Here is a 22,101-nt window from a genome sequence, read left to right on the forward strand (position 1 = left end):
CAGTTGGCAATAAATTTGGAAAGGAAAGCAGGGTTGTTTAGTATAAAATTTTCAGTAAGTGAGCCTGTTTGTTCTTATAATTCTTCTAATATACTTTTAATGTATTATTGTATCTAATCTGCAATTAATTCTTCCCTGGATGCTATTGTCATGTAGATTTGATATTACTCCTGTCTCCTTTCCTAGCTGCACAATAAATGTGCTTCTCATCTGAAGCCTGAATGTGACTGTGGACCCTTGAAGGACCATATTTTGCCACCCACCACAATCTGTCCAGTTGTATTGGTGAGTTCGTCTTTATCATTTGGGTGTTACTTGTGCATACTGTGAGAAACTGGAATACTATACCAATGAGTAGTTCTGGAAGTAATTTTTCATTATTTAAGGAACAACTCTGTCATTGTAACCCACACCATCACTCCATAGCAGAAACCTATGCTCATGGCACTCTCTTCTTTGTATGCATACACAGTGGCGTAAAGGATGCTCAAATTGAACCAGACTAGGGTGTTGTCTCTTCACGCTGTACTTACCAGAAATTGGATGGGTAGAATGCATCCACATTTTATACATTTTATATACGTAGATTCCCAGAAAATGAGATTATTCTTTTGGGCATTTTTGCTAGGAATACACATTATGTGCCTAAGATTTTGAGGTTTCTCTTTTAGGTCAGAGGCTACCTTGAAGTGATGACACAGATCTTGAAATATGTTATGCATTCCTACTAGCTGTTTTTCAAAAATTACTAAACAATAAATTCTACTACCTGCAGATTAATTACCTATTAAAGAAATAGGAAAAAAGAAAAATGGAGTGGGGGAGTAATTATGAAGACTCTTACTAAGGATAGAAACAAGTATTCAGAGACAATGTTCATTTTCAGAATTCTAATCATTACTGAATGAAAAGTTATTTCACAAAACAAGCTATGTTATATCTGTAACACACATCATTCTCTTAAAAAAAATACCTGAGAATAAATGTCTAGAACTCTGGTTTTACATACTAAAACTATAACAACTAAGAAATGTTATACAAATGCTTTTGTAAAGGTCAACTGAGAAATTAATCAAATTACTCAATTTTCACCCACTTATGATTCATTTTTGTGATTATCTGCAAAATGCTGATAGCGTTTAAAATGCATTAATATACAAAATTATTATAAACTCTATTGTGTTAAACTAGTAAAAAAAAGAAAATATCTCCAAATGCTGAGGATGGCAGTAAATAATTTTAATATTTTCTCAGTGTAATATTTGTCAAACATACAAAATAAATGATATTAATTATAAATATTGAGAGTCATAAAATACTTTAGATTTTAAATTAATTTGTTGCTATTCTTATGCATTTAGAGTAATGAAAGTATTTTAATTTTAACATTAGCTTTCTTTCTACAAAAATATTGTAATTTTGATGATTTAGATGGATCTTTGAGATCAGGTTTTAACTGCCACAAAAAGTCGAATTTGTTTTGTACCATCAAGATTCAGGTGGGATACCTTTTTCAATGAGAACTGTTCACATTCAGGACAGGCTGTATCCCATGATGTCAATCATGGGATGCAGGTTTCCCGTCATTCTTTTCTGTGGGAAGTTGAAGGCTTGATAGCATGTGTTACATGGATATTCCTGGCTTCCCACAAGTCAGGCAAAAATTCTATTCTTGCATTTGAATACTTTTGATTCTGAAAAGTTATTTTCAATCATCAGATATTTATGTGGTATCTATCATGATTTCTATCTCAACTTTTGTTATTGAATCATTAGAGTATGGTTTATTCTGAAATATGTTCCTGTCTCAGGCAATTCCTTAGCTACATTTAAATCAGTCACCATGCCTCTCTCGGTCCTGGAAGTTTTCTGAGACCCTTTCTTCAGAATCTTTGCAGGGGTTAAAGTGCCACCTTGATGGCTAATGGTGTATCAAGTGACGGTGTATCAAGTCTTGCTTCTGATGTCACAGTTCTAACACTTGTACTACTCTTCCTAGTGTGATAGTGTACCTCTGGTTGACCCTATGCCTCTTTGACAAATTTTTGCCTGGAATTGTCTGTCCCAGTTATGTTCTTACAGTCTGGTTTCCTTTCCATCTCCAAGCTTCTTTCTGGGTCTACATTCCAAAAGGCAAATATGAAATGTCGCTTTCATGTATAAAATGACTGCTGCAATTCCTTATTTGAATTCCAAACAGTCTTCTATGTAAAGAAAGTTCTTAACTGGATCAACACGCTCCATCTTTTGCAAAACACATAAGACACTGGAAATCAAGGTTAATTGAAATGGGTGTAATTCTCAAAGTACACCTGTCTCCTCAAGCCTCAGCAGTCTTGTGTATGTTAATAAAGCAGATGAAATTACTTCCTTCATCTTAGGATTTGTCCTGCCATGTAAAGCAAGAGTGAAAGTCCGTTTTTGTATAATAGAATAAATACATTGAATATTATACCCACTAATGATTTAAAAGGCTTATCTTTTAAACAAAATAATGGTCAGCCTAGAAAATTGAATAAACTGTCCAAACTGATGGCCATTTAGTCTTTCTAATCTGTTGACCTTCGTGATCATCCCAGGATGGATTTTACACTGTTATATGCTATAACATTTTAGTATGTATTTAAAGAAAACTAATAAGTCTTAAATAAAATAAAAGTTAGCTAAGTTGGTTTTTTAAATGTTGATTTCCTTTATTGTATGAGTCACCCATTTTAAATGTCTATGGTTTAGATTTTTGAGAGTATTCTTCTAGAAGCCAGAAGTGTTGAGCTTCGATATTATGAAACAGTCACTCACATCACCTGTCACACCATACAAAATGTCAAAGAAGTAGAAATGGCTACTTGTATGCAATTATTCCTTAGCTATTTTGTTGAAGACAGTTTAATTGAAATTAGATGCACAGGCCATAGCACTCACCCTCTTAAAAGACATATTTCAGTATTGTGCAGAGAACTTGGGATTGTGCAGCCTCCAGTTCCTCATCTCTTGACAATAAATAAGGCTGTTTGGGGCCTATGCCTTCATTTCTCTTTAGTCTAACCCCTTAAGTGCAGAAGTTTAATTACAATATTGATGGTGTTTGTTGAGGGTTAGCATTTCTCAGATCAGAAATAGCATTCCATACCCTTACCAGCATTTGAAACTGTCGGTGTTTTCTACTGCAGTTGTTCTGGTGGCTAAAAGGCTTGCCAGTATATTTAATATCCCCTTGTCTTAGCTCCCCTCTGCAGAATGGAACATGAGAAAGATGCAGTTACCTTGTTAAAAATTGTTTCAAGTTCATTTAATATAAATAGTTGATTCATGATTAGTTTTGTTTTGTAAAATGAGTAGTTGTTATCTGTGTGACAAATAACTTGTAGCGTTGAGAAGAGATATCTGATGTGGGATTGTGACATGCATGGTCAAAAGACATCTACAACATGACAAAGTAAGGATAACTGGAAGAATGTTACAGCAGAGACCAGAAGCTTAGAATTATCTTTGTGTTGCTTTGGTTCAGATGAAGGAAATCTGCAGCCATGGGTCTGGGTGTGCAGAGTGTTCACTACATATTTCAAAGCTAAGGTACTCTAAGAATGGTTTATTGGATGCTTATCTTAACACTACTGAGAATAAGTGCAAGAACTTGTTTCTATAATTGTTCTCCATTGGTGACGTGTGAGAGGAGGTGGCAGAACTATGTGGTCCTCAGTATTGGCGCTAGAAGAATATTTTTATCTGGAAGCCAAGTATCTTCTCTATTGGAACCATTACTCATTGTAATGGCTAAGAATGTGGGGTGTTATAAGCAAAATGGATATAAAAGAAGAGTGCAACTAATTCATCCAGTGAAATTCACTCAGTGAAACTTATAGAAAAGAAGAGACATGGAAGATTGGGAAAGAAGTAGCATGGGGTAGTGGTGTACAGAACAGGATGCTGTCATTTAAGTGTGGTATAAGAGAATATCATTTCCTTAAGAATGTTCAGGATGACTGATATGTGTGTGTGTGTATAGTAATGAAATACTGTATATATAATATAAAATCATCAATTAGCAAACAATATAATTCAAAAGGACAAGAGACCAAAACAAGCATTTGAAACAAATATGTTTATGGAATATCTATAAATATTTGTATGTAGGCATAGTGTAATCCTTTATCAGAAAAATACATTATACAAATTATAGAGTTTAATGCCACATACACACTTGAAATGTAAGATAAGTTAAAGGCCTAAATTTCGTCTAGTCAAGTAGCCGCTTCTCTGCTGCAGGCAGAAGAATAACTGGATAGGCAAATCTAGACCACACACATTGAGTCATTTGTATCTATGCCCTGTCAACTATTTCTTTATTTTACCAGATTAGCTAATAACATCTCTCTTTGGTAAATGAAGTGTGATGTGTTTGTTCAGAAAAAAAATTTCTATAAAATATAACTAGCATTGGAAAAAGATTACTTTATATCATCTTTATATTATTAGGATTGCACGAGAACTTAAAATTTTAAGCTTTAACTGTAAAAGTAACTAGATATTCATAAAATCTAAAAGGATGTAAATTTCGAATCTTTAATTCAGTCATATAAAAGAACCTTATAATAAATGACCTCTGTGGTAGGTAGATCTTGTGGGTACCACTTTGCCCATCCTTATTTTGTTTGGGGTAACCACCTAGTAGAAATCTTTAGAAAGGCCAGTCTCTCCTGACTTCTACCCAACAGTACAAGGTATCACTGTCACATGCTATTTTCTTCTAGAAATGTTTCTGTTTTGCAGTGATTCCAGTTTTTTTTTCTGTACTGCATGCCTATCTGCAAAACAGGAGCATAATAAATAAGATATCTGTAAAATAGACATCACATCCTGGCAGATATAATTAATTTTTAATTCTAAATTGGCTTCAACTGATTATCTCATCTCCTTTGAAACTCAAACATATCACCATAATGCATAATCAAAGCAGTATCCATTAACAATAAGAGGATGTATATTACAGATTTGATCTATTTAACATTTTCTCTCCTTTTGGACAACTGAGGCATTTCTGTGAAATAATTTCTCATAGATATAGTTAGCATATTACAAAGTTTTAGTAAAGAAGTTTATACAAATGCCAACCTAATAGTAATGCTTCTTAGATCATATAAAGTGGAAGCAAATTATTTGAGTGACTTAGGATCTAAGAATATTCCTTAGCTTTGAGTCAAATGGTTCCGATTCTACCTCTCTTTCTCCCTCACTGTTAACTCTGTAATGTGGCCAATTATGGTGTTACTGCAGCAGCCATCTACGTAGTCCTACGTATAACACCCTCAAAGAACCATATGCCGTATTAACTTCTCCTCTTCCGATCTCTCTTACTCTTCCACAGTTTTAAGCATTCTAAATTATACATTGTAAATATGGTGATTACATCTTAAATAGCATAGGGTATGTGAAGTCTTCCTTAGAGCATGTGTTAAACTAAGTCACTACACCACAGAATGTCAGAAGGTCTGTTAGGGAGTGAATATGGTGTGCGAGTCTTCTTCACAGCTCGGTTATTATGGGATCTTTTTGCGTCTACCTATCACTTACCTCTCACAAGTGAGAATTAATAATAACAACCCCAATGGTGAACATCAGCCAGTGTTACGAGGAGGGATACATCTGAATCATCTACAGTTCTCCAACTTGCGAACAGTCTGTAACTTCCTTACGCCAGTTCTTGAGCTTCCATAGACGTAGTGTGTGGTGCTGAGGTGTGAACCCTTGAGTGAGGCTGAGCTTGCTGCTCTGAGCTTCATACTCTACTTTTATACTGTTTCAGGTTTTTTCGCTCTTCTTTTCAACTTACCTCTTTCACCTTCAGCTACAGCCAGGGAACTCATGTATCTCCTTGAAATTGTCTGCATAACTTACCTATGATTTGATGATTTGCACCCATGGAGTTTTCTTCCTTTTTTTTTCTTTGTCAAAAGAATGGGGATAAAGTACATTGTCAGTTCTCAATAAATGTTTCATCAGTGTCATTACTTAATATTCATTTAATTAATATTCATTATAGGTCAATTCATAATTGTCATCATGGTAATGATAGTCAAAAGGGATCTCATTTTTTTTTATATTTTGAAACTCTAAAAGATTCAGTTTCATGGTATTATTCACAAAGGAAAGTTGCTGTGTATTTATTTAATTTTTAAGATGAGCAGAATTCAAGAGTAGCAATCAAATCCCAGTGAGGAGTACAGAACATTACAGTATTATCATGTGTATTAAATAGGTCTACATTTGTTTCTGGCTAGGCATATTCTTCATGCATGATACTAACATTTGTATCATCGGAAAGAGGACAACACAGAGAGGCATTATCTGATTCTTACACTGTCTATACCTGTGAGATGGATCAAATTTCACTACACTAAATTGTCCTGGCTAGCTTCATAATTCACTATATTGTTCTCATTAGACTAACTGTGTTATATTCTGAGGAACTAATTTGTATGCAGTTGTTACACACACACACACACATACACACACACACGTACACGTACACACACAAACACACAGGATGTCATTTCTTAAGATAATGATCATTATCTATGTATACTTATATTTGTTTCCACCTAAAATAATGGATTTTGATTTTTTGTTTACTTTTAATAGGACTATAACAATATTTCTATAGGTCTGTATGATAGTTTCTTCTTGAAATTTAATTGTACACAGAGCTAGTTATAATTCTTTTTAAGGAAACGAATTTGTGCCATATTAAATTTAACCCAGTTCATAGAAAAGCCAAAACACATTGCCAATAAAATATAATTTGGAAGTTTGATGAAGATAAAAATCAAATGGAAATCAAAAATATGCACCCATACATAAACATCTCAAAAGGGGATTTAAAACCATAACAAGATAAAAATCTTAAAGTAAATGCAAATTAAATTTAAAAATTCACATGTGCCTGTGATTCACAAATAAAGATGTGGGATTATCTACTAATGAATGGTTTAGGCTCTTCTACTAAATCAATTTCCAACAATGATTAAGGCAGGACATATAAAAATACAGAGATACCAAGAAGTGAGTAAATTTATACCAAAGTTAAGTTAGAACTAAAAAATTGTGTCACTAAATGTTACAAATTTGACTGTGTTAGTTTTCATTTTTCCACCTGTAGATTTTAGTAGCTTTACTACTAAATGAAATAAAAGATCCAAGCTTGATAATGTTTACCTAGAGAAATACTTCAGAGGTTTTTTTTTTTTTTCGCATATAAACCTTGAGATCAAAATATGGCAGTCTGGGGCATTGCCCTTGTGTCCCAGGATCTGTCAGTGCAATGTGGTAGCCTTGTTTCATTTTGTGCTGCATTCTTAAAATTGGTAATATTATGTAGGATGATGGCTTATGGGTAAAGCTCATTTTACTATTATCAAAAATAGTAATAATTCTGTAACTATAGAATAAAGAAGTAGTATATCCCATAAATGTTAGATATATTGCATGCCTGAACATTCATTGCATAGAATGAAGGAAATAGCAATTGCAATTGTTTTTTATTGATAAAGGACAATAAACAAAGCATCTATTTCACATTGGCACCATTGAAGCATATGAACTAGAAGGTTGAAGGATAAAGATGGAAAATAGGAGAGAGAAGATAAGCCAAAATACACCACCATCAGAGTAATGCAGAGTAAACACCCAGGGCAACTGACCCTTCTCTGATGCATAGGAGGATTAAGTAAGTGTCTGGATTCCTGGAGAGTAGCATTCAAAGGGAAGGACACAAGGCTATACCTAGAATAAAAAACAAGACTAATAAGCTTTTTTTTTTTTAATTTTAGGGATATTGAGAAAAAAAATCAAACTGAATGAAAAGAATCTGTGTCTTCTGTTTTACTGATTTCCTTCATGTAATCTCTATACAACTCTTTTGCCTCATATAATTATTCCACATTTTCCAGGAAAATGTGTTCAAGCACATAATATTGGAAAGAATGAGAAAAACTTATTCTAAGAGCCCATAGCAATACTTTTTCTTGTTAAGAGTGCCCTGATTAAATGTTACATTCCACTAGATATTAGGGAAAGTTTCAAGATTCATGGAATCACATGTAATAATAAAATATATGATGTAATCTCATGTCACATTTGCTAGAATATCAGCTAGCAAGTGTTGAGATTGTTGTATGATTACGTGGAGTAATAGAAAGAATCTTAAATGTCTAACCTCGGATAATCCACATGAACTAAATATTAATTTCTTGATGAGATCACTATTAAAGGCTTTTTCTCTCTAAAATGAGAATGTCAAAATGTTGGACAACTGGTAAAAGAAAAACAATTGTAACGATAAATATTAAAATTTTCAAATCAGAGTAAAAGCCAATTATGGTATACCATAACAAAAAAAACATCTTTTATAAATTCATGCAATTTCTCAAATTGTCCTTTGTTGTCTAATGTGTATCAAAATGCTCTTCTAGTTAAACACTGACAAGGTAAATTTGCAACAAACCATGTCATAAAGGTGTCCAGGAATGTGAACTTCTCTATTATGCTTGTCTCCAACCAGGACAGACATCAGATCTAATGACATTAAAGATAATGCTTTGTGTCACTCTCACCTCTTAAGTGTTAAATGTTGAATGCAACCCAAACCAGACATCCCGTAAGCCATTAGACATGTAGGGATATGTTTTGCAAATATCATCTGTGGGTTTAATGTTTCTTGTTGAGAAGGACCATCATAAAGGATCCATATTTATGCTTCCTTCTGTTTTCTTACTTAGGTCAGTTTTTCAGTTTCATTTTTCCTTCAAATATAAGAACAAACGACTTTATCTGCATGTTGTTACATAGACATCTTTTTCATATTTCATATTCTTCACTCATATTTTCACTGACTGTGTCAACCTGTGTTTCTGTTTCCCCACGAATTGAAATAATTCTGTTGAAGCCTCTAGGCCCTCTCTTTGCTGTCAGATAGAGATGGTAAGACCTGTCACTTAAAGAGATCCCCCCATACACACACTCTTCCCTGGTTAGTTGGTCATTTTTGTTTGTTTAGCTTGGTGTTTCCAATTGACAAAAGGTAGAAATGAGCAAAATGAGCTGCCCCACCAGTTTGGTTCTTAGTTGTATAAAAAAGCAGGGTAGGAAGTCATGAAGGGGACAAGGCACAAGCAGCCCTCTTCTGTGATTTCCTCTTCATTCCTGATTCCAAATTTAGGCCTCGTGTTCCTGCTCTGGCTTCCCTAAGTAATGGAATGTTCCATGAGAGTTGTAAGCTGAAATAAACCTTTTCCTCCCAAGGTTGCTTTTGATCAAGGTGTTTTGTCACAGCAAGAGAAACCCTAAGATAGTCTCTCAAGGGTCGTGGTATTTTTAGCTTTATTCGAACAAGTTACACAAATCCTGAAAGAATGTCACTCTGGAGTACTGAAGATTCTCCTCTCTTCTATCGTATGTGTATTCTATACAATCCACACGGGCTTTTTAAAAACTGTTTCCTCCGATTATTGTTTCTTCTATACCTGCGTATGTTACTGTGCATATGGGCATCCTTTTTTTCTTTTGAAAATTATTTTATTTATTTACATTTCAAATGTTGTTCCCCTTTCTGGTTCCTCTCCATGAGTACCCCACTCCATCTCCCCTACCCTTTGCCTCTAAGAGGGTGTTCCCCCACCCACCCGCCCACTGAGACAGATGTAGTTACACACACCCAACTATTGGACTGATGCCGGGGACCCCTATGGAAGAGTAATGGGAAGGAATGAAGGAGCTGAAGGGGATTGCAGCTCCCTAAGAAGTAGAGGATGGCCTTGTCGGGCATTAATGGGAGGAGAGGGCTTTGGTCCTGTGAAGGCTAGATGCCTCAGTGTGAGGGGAATTCGAGGGTGGGGAGGCAGGAGCGGGTGCGTGAGTGGGTGGGAGAGCACCCTCATAGAAGCAGGGGAAGGGGAACGGAATAGGAGATTTTGGGGGGCCGGGAAAGGGAATGACATTTGAAATGTAAATAAAGAAAATATCCAATAAAAAAAAAAGTACAACAGTGCCAACTAACTGGTCTCCTCAGAGCGCCCAGGGACTAAGCTACCAACCATAGAAAATAAATTGGCTGCTCCATGGCTCCTGCTACACATGTAGCAGAAGTCTTCCTTGTCTGGCCTCAGTGCGAGGGGATATGCTTGGTCCTGTGGAGGCTTAATGCTCCTTTTTCATTCTTGTTCTGCTTCTGGAATAATCACTTCCTCTGAACACAGATTCTTAAAAAATCAGGCCTGAGAGTTCGCTGTAGCTTTCATGCTATGTGTGGGTGCTTCTTGGAAGAATCCGTTGGACTACCAACAGGCAATTTTAGAAATCCTTTTTTGATCCTCTATGTTGTTTGACATGATTAAAAATACTCTTTTTCCATGCTCTGTATGGTTCATCCACCATATTTCTTTAATTTTGATTATTATTTTCTAAGCACACTATGAGAAAATATGGATGCATATGCATTTCATTATTGAAATACTAAAACAAAACAAAACCAAAAAACCTTTAATGTTAAAAAAGAACACAACTGTGTGAGAGAGTCCATTTTTTTTTGTCTATGGAGTTATTGCATTGTTTATTTCCAACGAGATATGCATAATATCTGGGAATAATATTATGTTAGAATATAAGCAAAACATGGAATTACAACATACATATGCATACACACATGTATAATATTATGGAATAAATACTCTTTAAAAATTAAATGATTACTTACAAGCTGATTGGCATGTACTCCTAAAGAGCATATGGAAAATAGCAATTTAACCTAGTGTTGATCCAAAATTTCCACTGAAAACCAGTATATGCATGTTATTTCGAATGAATGTCAAATTCTAATAACAGAACTAAGTTTTATAAAAATCTATTTCTAAATTCATTTATGAGATATATTTTTAACACCGAATATATCATATTTATTACACATAGATCTTTGAAATTATTTTCTATTTATGGCATTGTGCTTTTAAAATTTTTAATACTCATATAGTGATCAATTTGATACAATTTTATTGAAATGGAACATAATACATGTATTAGGGAAATATGAAAACTAGACCGTAAGTAGATAAATTTCATATGAATTCATACTTTTTTTTGTGGAAAGTATCACATGTCTCTGAGATTTCTTATGCATTTACTATTTTTACCATATTTTATATAATCTGAATGTGTGGTATGATATAATATGCATCGTTTAAAAAAGAATATATTCTTAGGTGCATGCATATGTTCATCTTAAAGAAAATATGATATTAAAATAGCTTAAGCTGGGTTAAGGGATTTGGTTGTTTTATTAAATACAGAAATAGTTTGTACTTTTATAAGTCTGAGCATTTTCGATCATTATTTTATAAGCTTTGCAAGTAAAAATATTTATTTTAATATCCTGATTTATAATATAGAGGCAAAATGTAAGTTGCCTAGACACTTTATAATTAAAGTGATTTTGCATACCAAATACATTCAAGCTCATGATAACACCATTTTGGAATTTTCAGAGAACAATGTGATTTGTAAAAGCTTACCCAAACACTAAATATATTTTAGGCACTGTCTAATAAATACTTTTCAAAACCAAAGATACACACTGATTTGTTTAGTCAGATTTCAGAGTATGGCGCTTGTACCTCACACTGCATGCCAAAGTTCCGACTCACGCTAAATGGGTTTGAACACAATTTGTGCATGCAGATCTCAAGTGGTTGTCTCTTAATAGATGCCAGCCACTCTTTATTGCTACCCTCTTTTATTTCAGTAACATTTTAATTAATTCACACTGATTGAATAAATGTACATTGAGACTTATTTCCTAATGAGGGCGCATTTAGAGGAAAGGTTCTGCATCATCCTGATATCCTGTGGGTAATTATATTCTAATTATATGGTCAGGGGAAAAAAGGCTATAACTCAGTACTGATATTGTTCGCTGGGCCCAATTAATTACAAGCACATAATGAAAGTTCATGATAAGGTTGACTGGCAGTCAGTGTAAATTTTGACTCAATTGAATTGTACCTAAAGTGAATACAGAGCTGGACTCTAACCTGGTTAGAGAATGCTTTGGCATGAGATCAGTGGGTATTCAGATGGACAAAAGATCAGAATGAATTCTATTATACGCTCTGTCTTCAACGTTTTTTTTTTTTTCAAATGACTATGAAAAGAAAACTAACCTCTGACTGTAAATATGACGTCAATACTCTGTCATTACCTGTGCTGATCATGGAAGGCAGGAGTACACTGAATCCATGATGATAGAACGCTAGAATTGGCTCGTGTTTTATGAAGAGGAACAACAAGCATAACAGGCAGTATAATAAATGTCTTATGGATATGAAATAAATAGGTATCAATCTGGTCCATTAGCTGTTGGGAAGTGGATTCTCTTCTCTCTCTTGCTCAAGCATCGTTCTTTCTTTCTCTCCCATTAGACTCAAGTGATACAGAAGTAGATGTTTTCATCCAACATAAATCTTCTATGTTTATTAATGGGAGAAAGAGTGAAATAATCACAGCAAAATGTGTATATGTTCATGTTGTGTGTGTGGGTGCATATGTGTTTTTGAAACCCTTTTATTTCAAAATTTCACTAGGATATTTAGATATACATGATACATATGTATATAGAAGAGAGGGAGCAGCTTAAAATAATTCATTTGTATACTTTCAGAATACTTCAGCAGTAAAAATGTCTTGAATTAATCCATATTGACTTTTCACAGTCCTTTGCTTTATTTTTTACATATTATAAATTCTTCATTAACATTTAAAGATAAAAATGAAAAGTTATTTATAGAAGTAATTCTGTTTCTGTGTCTCTGCCTCTCTCTCTCTCTCTCTCTCTCTCTCTCTCTCTCTCTCTCTCTCTCTCTCTCTCTCTTTCTCTCTCTCTCTCTCTCTCTCTCTCTCTCTGTCTCTCTCTCTCATGTGTGAGTGTATTTATGAGTGTGTTGTGCTGAGAATCAAACCTAGACCTCTGTATACTAGGCAATTTCATGACTACTTACTTACATCTCCAGCTGTGAACAACCACAACAAAAACAATTATCTTTCTGTTATTTGAATAATGAGAGCATTGGGTAGCAAACAAGTTTCTGTGTCTAACTCTAATTTTATATGTTAATTGTTTAATTGATAAAATGTTTCTTACTAATCTTAAAAATGGATTTGTTTGGTTTAGTAGGAGAGTTAGATGAGATTTAAAAAGTAAAAATCAGTATCTTAAAGATACAAACTTTCACATGTAAGTGTAAGGCCTAATTTTGTTAATTTCGCATTAGACTTAAAATAACAGATGAACCTTATAGTGTGAGCACTCTGTGCCTATAATATTTTAACAAACTAAAACTTCCAATAATCTCCACCAAAGATTTTTCTTCACCCTGTGACAATCTGGATTAAATTGTCAGCTTAAAATGATTGCAAATTAGAAAATACAAAGGTAAAACATATCCTAATGCGTACTTAAGAGTAATAGGATTTTAAAATTTCTTCGTTACTAAATTGAACTTAATAAGTGCCTTGAAGGCAAATGCATCTTTTAAACTAATTATCTGTTCTGTGTATTCTATTTAATATTAAAAGGATACTGATTAAATAAAATCAATCACATTCTTCTGTAGTCACATCTCCCGTTGATTAAATAAAAACATACAGTTCCTGTATTAATTCTAATTAAAAATATATTACACTGAGAATTATATACTCAAGACAATTTTCAAAACTAAAACATTTATTCATTTCATCCTCAATATTTAAAAATATGTACAGAAGAGTGGAAGAGCAGTAATATGATATCTGAATTTATATCCTGAGAAGGAGCAATTGCCTTTTTACGCATGAGGCTTTAATGTAACTCAAGAAGATGCAACCTGCAGGCAGGTTAATTTAATAACCACCCTTCATTTATCCATTCTGTTTGTAGGAAGCTCACAGTTAGGACATCTCCATCATTTTGATTTCAGAAGGCAGAGTACTATCTGGAAATGTTCTCAGGGCTGGTACCATTATTAGGTGGGCCTTCAGTTTCACTTGCTTCTCTTTCTTATCCTTAGTTACTATATTTCAATGCTCAGAGAACTTCAACCTGTTCCCTTACCTTCTTTGACTCCATGCCTCTCTGCCAAGCCTACGTTCATGGCAGTGGCTAGCTAATATTTCTCCCGATTGAAGGAAGAGGAGCCCCTATATTATTACCCATAAACTACTAATTCAATGCAAGTAGCAACAAAGTGACAGAGATTTTGAATTCATTCTACAATATTTGTTATTGCTTGCTTTTATACCTAAACTATTGGTTATTCCCAACTTAGTATATAACTTTGGCTTCTGACATCAGATTGTAGAACTTTTTCTCACATTTTTATTACCCTGAATTTTATGTGGATCCTCACATTGAGAGTCTTGTGAAGTTAACTGTATACATGTGTCTTAACCATCAGACATTAGCATTACATCAGCACAATGGAAAAATTGTAATATCTGCTTATCTCCACCTCATTGTATTGTTCATGGTAACTAGTTGTTTAGGTGTCATTCATTATGACACTCACTTCCAGCTCTCTCTGTTTTTCCTTTCCATCAGCCTACTAAGTTGTATTTTCTCATTTTTGGAAATAGAACTCTAAGTCTCATCAGTATTTCTGTCCCATCTATATATACCCAGGAATTTTGTCGAAATATTCATTGCTTTTACCAGAATGAAGTATACATTTTTATTTTAACTTCATTAAGGAAATATTCTAATACATTTAAAAATATATATGGAAAAATATACATTTTTATTATCTCTCAACTATATAATGCTTATCAAACACACTACAGCAAAGCCTAGAAAATACCAAACTTACATGCAATAACTGCTATTATTTTGTCATGTGTTTATAACTTTCTTCATATGCAACGCCATACAGATTTATATAAATACCTTTGTATAATGCATTTATACTTATAACAACCACATACTATATACAATGCACATCTATTTATATGTAATCCATATTAATTATTAACTTGCACTTTTTCAGTAAATTACATATATTGTTATACAAAATCCCTAAATATTTCAGCACCTTTTACTATTAAGCATAACATTATACATAATAAAATTACTATTCTGACTTCTAAGAAAATTAGCAGCAATTCCATATTATCATTTGCTATCCTGTTCTGAATTTAAATATCTGTGATTATCTGAAACATACCTTTTATTGCTTTTATGTGCTTCCTTATCTCTTAGGGAAACAGGTTTTTAGTTTAGACATGTACATTGTATTCAGTGATTGTATTGGACCATTTACAGATCCTCCATCTCATTCTTGAGCATTACAGTTAGTTGCTTCCTCATAGGAGACAAAGGAGAATGTGTTTTCCTAAGTTGGAAACCTCCTAAGATTCTTACTGTCCATGATATTCGAGGATAGTCTTCCTTTGCTTGCTCAAGAGTCTCAGAGTTCCCTAGTTCATGACATAAGACTGAATAAATATCAGTAGGATGAATATAGAGGTGGCAGACAATTTTGAACAGGCTTTGATAAAAATGAGCACAATTTGTCCATCTTTCATTGGCTTATCTGTTCCATACACTGAGGAGATTAGAAATTAGAATTATTATTAAAATCAAGAAGTTTTCAGTGAAAACACTGCCCGGGCTCTTGTCATTCTATAATAATACCAATTACTTCTATTGATTTCTGCTGTCAATGAGTTACTTGATCCAAGTTTCTTTTGTACAATTTAATAAATCTTTGGCTTCAAACCTGTACAGCAGTATTTGATACTCATGTTATGGAAGGGTCTTCTAAAATGAGTTGTAGTTCAGGAGACCTTAATTTCTTCTAGAATTCTTCTAGGTCTATTATAAAGTTGCATCAGATTACTATTTCTTTCCACTAAGATGCTCAGCTTTTAGAGTCTGTTACCTATCATAGATATAGGTATACATTTATTAATTATTTATCTCTTTGACTGTCTATCTATCTATCTATCTATCTATCTATCTATCTATCTATCATCATTTCCCTCTTCCTTTCTAGAGTTCTGCAGGTTAAGACAGTAAAACAGAATTTTCTGTGAGTTGTTTCTAATACCCACCATGGTAGCCTAGTGTTACATGGATCTTCCTTCACCTGTCTTAGATATGGGATATAAGATGAAATTTAACTGTACACAAATACATAAGAAATCCAAATTTCTGTCCTTCAGCAGAGGAATGGATACAGAAAATGTGTTACATTTACACAATGGAGTATTACTCAGCTATTAAAAACAATGAATTCATGAAATTCTTAGGCAAATGGATGGAAAGAGAAAATATCATCCTGAGTGAGATAACCCAGTCACAAAAGAACACACATGGTATACACTCATTGGTAAGTGGATATTAGCCCAAAAGCTTTCAGTACCTAAGATACAACTCACAGGCCACATGAAGCTCATGAAGAAGGAAGACCAAAGTGTGGGTGCTTCGGCCCTTCTTAGAAGGAGTAACAAAATACTCATGGGAGCAAATATAGAGACAAAGTGTGGAACAGAATCTGAAGGAGGGGTTGTCCGAAGACTGTCCAATTTGGGTATCCATCCCATGTGCAATCACCAAAGGCACACACTGTTGTGGATGCCAGGAAGTGTATGCTGACAGGAGCCTGATATAGCTGTCTCCTTAGAGGTCTGCCAGAGCCTAACATATTCAGAGGCCACTGCTCACAGCTAATCATTGAACTAACCAATGAGTTCCCTAAGGTGGAGTTAGAGAGAAGACTTAAGGAGCTGAAGGAGTTTGTGGGCCTCATGGGAAGAGCAAAAATACCAATTAACCAGAGTTCCCAGGGTCTAAATCACCAGCCTGGGAGCCCACAGGGAGAGACCCATGGCTCTAGCTGTATATGTACGGAAGGATGGCCTTGGTTGGCATAGGTGGGAGAGGAGAATGTTGGTCCAGTGAATGCTGGATGTCCCAGTGTGGGAGAATTTGAGGGCAGGAGGTTGGGAGTGGCTAGGTGGGTGTAGACACACCATCATAGAAGCAGGAGGAGATGAAATGGGATAGGAGGTGCCTTCAGGGGGTGAGAAAAGGGGATAACATCTGAAATGTAAATAAATAAAATATCCAATTAAAAAAAACAAATCCAAATTTCAAACCCAACTTTTATCCACAGTACGAAATTTTATCCAGATGATCAACTATCCTTACAAATTGCTATTTTATATAATAACTAAAAGAGAAGCCAGGATTCCATGCCTTTCAGATTTGTTAATATTTTTGCTTTGTGCACACTGTCACATCACACATACACACATGCAAGCATGTACACAAACACACACGCACACACACACTCCTCAAGTGACTCATAAAGTCGTATCAGTGGTAGATAATGGAAGATATACTGTCTTGAATGCTAACATTTTTCTATTTAGTCTTGTCCTTTAAAACTACTCTCAAATTTGATGTGCTGGGATGTTGAGTATACTCCAGGGGGAAGGGGAGGTTTCTCCACCCTCTCAGAAGAGAAAGGAATGTGGGGAAGGTAGGAAGGATTGTGGGAGGTGGTGACCAAGAAGGGAGGCAGCATTCAAGATATAAAGTGAATAAGTAATAAATGAAAGACCCTACTCTCAAATAAAACAATCCTGCATATTTAATTGTATATGAACTGTGTAGATTTACTAACAGTAATGGGGTACTATTATCATACTTATTTTTAGATTTTGGACATATAACTGTGGGCTTCTCCAACGAGGTCCACACAAGAGATTCTCAATCCTCCTGCCTCTGAAAGGCACAGTCTATAAGAAGAGATGAAGGCATGTGGGAAAACGGGATACTGGGATGAATCAGGGGAAAGTGGCAAAGTTAGGGAGATTGCTGTGTGAATAGCAATGCCAGCCATGAATGACTTATTTTACAAACAAAGGCATCTTTGGCAGTTTCTTGTCTCATAACATTGTATTGGAACTTCTTTTGCCTCTTCCTCCTCTTTTTCCTCTTCCTCCTCTTCCTCTTGCTCCTCCTCCTCCTCTTGCTCCTCCTCCTCTTCATCCTCTTCCTCTTCTTCTTCCTCTTCCTCTTCTTCTTTCCCCTTCTTCTTCTTGACTATTTTATTTCTATTTTTATAACCTACAGGTCCTTGGTGTATATATTATGGCTTCTGGTTTTATGTTTTCAATGAAATTCCTTAATATGGAAATGAGTGGGTCTGTGTCTATATCTGTTCCTTATGCTTTTTCATGGGCTGTTTTCCTTCTGTTTGTTTGCTATGTCCTATTCTGATGTGTTATTTTTGGTTTGTTTCATTTTATCATTATTTCCCAGAAACCTGTCAGCTCCTAAGAGGAGAAAGAAAGAAGTTATATCTGAATAGGAGTGGTATTATGGAGAAACTTGGAAGAGATGAGGAGCGAAAACTGTAATAAGGATATATTATACCAAAAAATATACTTCAACAAAAAGATTTTTAATGATTAAGCTAATGACTACATAGAGATGATTAAAATTATCATTGTAAAACAAAAGTATAACGCGCAAAGGAAATGGAAATTTGTGTTCTTGACAGGGGTGGTGGCCAGTGTAGGCTGCTTAGCTGAAGTCATGCTCTGGTAAGTTACTTCACAATCTTGCATTTTATGCTTTGAGCATCCCTTGTTTGATAAAAAGATGCCCTTTTACTTAATCCAGGGAAACAAAAAGTATATGAAAAATCAATAGTCAATGTATTTCACAGATACAGGACGCTATGATAACAGGCATTGGGGGTGTTTTATTCTCAGCTTTTGTTTTTTCTGCTCTTTCATAAACTTCTCTTTTTCAGCAGACTATGCCCACTGCAGGAGCTTCAGTTCCTGAGGTATGTATGAAAAATTTTATAACTGTTACAACTGAGAGTCATGATCATCTTACATTGATATAAGAGACAGTTTAGTGATTCTAAATCATACATGACATTAACATTTAAAATAAATCCTAATTTTATTGCCAACATTTTGATATTGAATGTAAAATTCTTTGTATTTTTAATGATGGAATAGTTCTGAAGACTTTTTCATTTATATTTGTGTCAAAAATTAAGAGTATCAGAAATTATGCTTTACAAAATGTGTAGAGAAAACTCAATATTTTGTAGATTATGGCTGCTATGCATTTTATTCAGTATGAAATTCTCAGTAACATTGGTAAAAAAAACATGGCAAAAATTCAAATCACTTCAACTTTTTAAGACTCTAGTATTTGACAATAATGTGCTGAGAAACTTTTGCTCTCTAGAGTGAACTAATTATTATGTGGTATATGGCTTCATATGCAACTTCATCAAAATAGTATATAATCAAAATAAATGCCTTTTGTTTACAAATAAGTTTAATTATTGATGCAGCATTTAGATAAGTTTAATGAAAACTTTTTCATCATTTTTTCTATTCACATTACATCCCAATTACAGCCAGCAGCCAGCAGTCACCTCTCATTCCTCGCCTAGAGCAGATTCTTCCCTCTATCACTCCCTCCCCTGCTCTGAGAAGTGGAAGCCCTACCCTTAGGTACCACCCCACCATGGGACATCTAGTCCCAGCAGGAATAAACATCTCCTTTCTTACTGAGTCCCAACAAGGAAGTGTAGATAGGGAAAGGAGATACAACAGCTAGCAACAGAGTCAGTCACAGTGCCCATTCCAATTGCGAGGGGACCTACATGAAGGCTAAGCTGCACATCTGTGACAAATGTTGGTGGGTTGAGCTAGGTTCAGCCTCTGCATGCCCCTTGGTTGGTGGTTCAGTCTCTATGAGGCCCTGGGAAACAAGTTAGTTGATTCTGTAGATCTTCTTGTTGTGTCCTTGACTCTTCTAGCTCACTCAATTCTATTCCCACTCTTCCACAAGACTCCTCAAGGTCTGCCTGATGTTCAACTATGAGTGTCTGTATCTGTTTCCATATGCTGCCGAATGAATCCTTTTAGGAGACAGTTATGCTAGCTGTCTGTCTGCAAACATAACAAAGTATCATTAATAGTGTCAGGGGGTGGCTTTCTCTCATGTGATGGGTCTCAAGTGGGGCCAGTCATTGGTTCCCACTCTGCTCCATCTTCATCCCTGCATATTTTGTAGGCAGAACAATTTTTGGTTTAAAAGTTTTGTGAGTTGGTTGATGTCCCCTTCCTTCCACTGGAAGTCCTGCCTTGCTACAGGGGGTGGCACATCAGTCTCTATAATCTCACTAGTAGCAATCTCAGCTAGAGCCACCCCTATAGAAGCCCTCATTCTAGGACTTCATCTGTTCACAGAGATGCCCCCTACTGACATCCACTCCTACCCCCAAATCTCTCCCATCCCCCCTTCCTCCATACATGATTAATATCCCCATATCCCTCTTTAGTTCCCAATGTTCTGAGAAACCACCAAATTGTACATCCAAAGTGGTTGTACAAGTATGCATGCTCACAGCAATGAAGGAGCCATTCTGATAGGTGTTAGATGGGATCTTGTTTTGATTTGCATCAAATTTATTTTTTCCTGATAAATAAGGACATTGAACATTTCTTTAAGGGCTTCTTGCCCATTCTAAAGATTCCTTTGTTGAGAATTCTCTGTTTAGCTCATTATTTCACTTTTTAAATTAGGTTATTTTGTTTGTTGATGTCTAATTTCTTGAGTTCTTTATATATTCCTGATACTACCTCTGTTGGATGTAGAGTTGGTGAAAATCTTTTCCCATTCTGTAGGCTTCGGTTTTGTCCTATTGATGGTTTCCTTGGCCTTGCAAAAAGTTTTGAGTTTCATGAAATCCCATTTATTATTTATTATTCAGTTACTGAGATATTAGTGTTCTGATAATAAGGTTATCTCCTATACCAATGATTTCAATTTTTTTTCACTTTTTTATTCTGTTAGATTTAGAGTCTTATTTTATGATGAGGTCTTTGATACACTTGGACTTAAGTTTCGTGCATGGTAGATATGAGTCTACTTTTATTCTTCTTCCTGCAGACATTCAATTGAACCAGGACCACTTGTTGAAGATACTTTCATTTTTCTATTGTATGGTTTTGATTTCTTTGTCAAATGTCAAGTATTCATATATGTGTGAGTTTATTTCTGGGTCTTTGATTTATTTCATTGATCTACCTGTCTGTTTCTATACTAATACCACAAAGTTTTTAATCACTATTACTCTGGTGTACAGCTTGATGTCAGGGATGATGATACCTTCAGAAGTTCTTTATTGTACAGGATTGTTTTAGCTAATCTGAGCTTTTTGTTTTTTTCCATATGAAGTATAAAATCGCTCTTTCAAGGTCTGTACGAATTGTGTTGTAATTTTAATGAGAATTGTATTGAATGTGTAGATGGTTGTTTTTACTATGTTAATTCTACTGATTCATGAGCTTGGGAGATGTTTACATCTTCTTATATCTTCCTCAATTTCTTTTTTCAGAGACTGATGTTTCTGTCATACAAGTCTTTATTTGCTTGGTTAGAGATCCAGAAAGAGATTTAATAATATCTGTGACTATTATAAAGGATGTTGTTTCCTATAATTTCTTTCTCAGAACTTATACTGTTTGCGTAAAGGCACACTACTGATATTTTTAAGTTGATTTTTATATCCAGCCAGTTTGCTAAAGGAATCCATCAGTTGTAGGAGTGCTCTGATAAAAATTTTGGGATCACTTATGGGGTTACTATAATGCCATCTGTGGATAGTGATACTTTGACTTTTCCCTTTCAATATTTGTCTATCTCTTCTAGTTGTTCTAATTAGAATTTCAAATACTATGTTGCATAGATTAGTAGAGCACGGGTGGCCTTGTCTTGCCTCTGAGATTGCTTTAAATTTCTCCCCAATAAATTTAATGTTGGCTTGCTGTATATTGCTTTTATAATGTTTAAGTATACACCTTGTATCCTTGATCTCTCCAAGACCCTTAATATGAATTGTTTTGGGATTTTGTAAAAGGATTTTTCAGTATATAGTGAGATGATTTTGTAATTTTTTCTTTCAGTTTGTTTCCACAGTGGATTAGGTTGATAGATTTTCATATTTTGAACCACCCCTGCATTCCTGGGAAAAAGCCTACTTT

At 34.8% G+C, this 22,101-nt stretch overlaps 1 protein-coding gene across 4 annotated transcripts in view; it reads left to right on the forward strand.

The window, feature by feature from the left end:
• Window positions 1–22,101, forward strand: part of Dgkb (diacylglycerol kinase beta) — a 644,882-nt gene that overhangs the window by 222,041 nt on the left and 400,740 nt on the right. For 3 of the 4 annotated variants that reach the window (XM_028768913.1, XM_028768911.1, XM_028768912.1), the window contains 2 exons: window positions 187–285; window positions 18,843–18,875. In XM_028768913.1, the coding sequence (XP_028624746.1) occupies window positions 187–285; window positions 18,843–18,875 (132 nt within the window). The remainder of the gene's footprint in view (window positions 1–186; window positions 286–18,842; window positions 18,876–22,101) is intronic. The other variant, XM_028768914.1, reaches the window with a different exon arrangement.

This window comes from Grammomys surdaster, unplaced genomic scaffold (assembly GCF_004785775.1).
Source record: "Grammomys surdaster isolate TR1022 unplaced genomic scaffold, NIH_TR_1.0 188, whole genome shotgun sequence".
NCBI lineage: Eukaryota > Metazoa > Chordata > Mammalia > Rodentia > Muridae > Grammomys > Grammomys surdaster.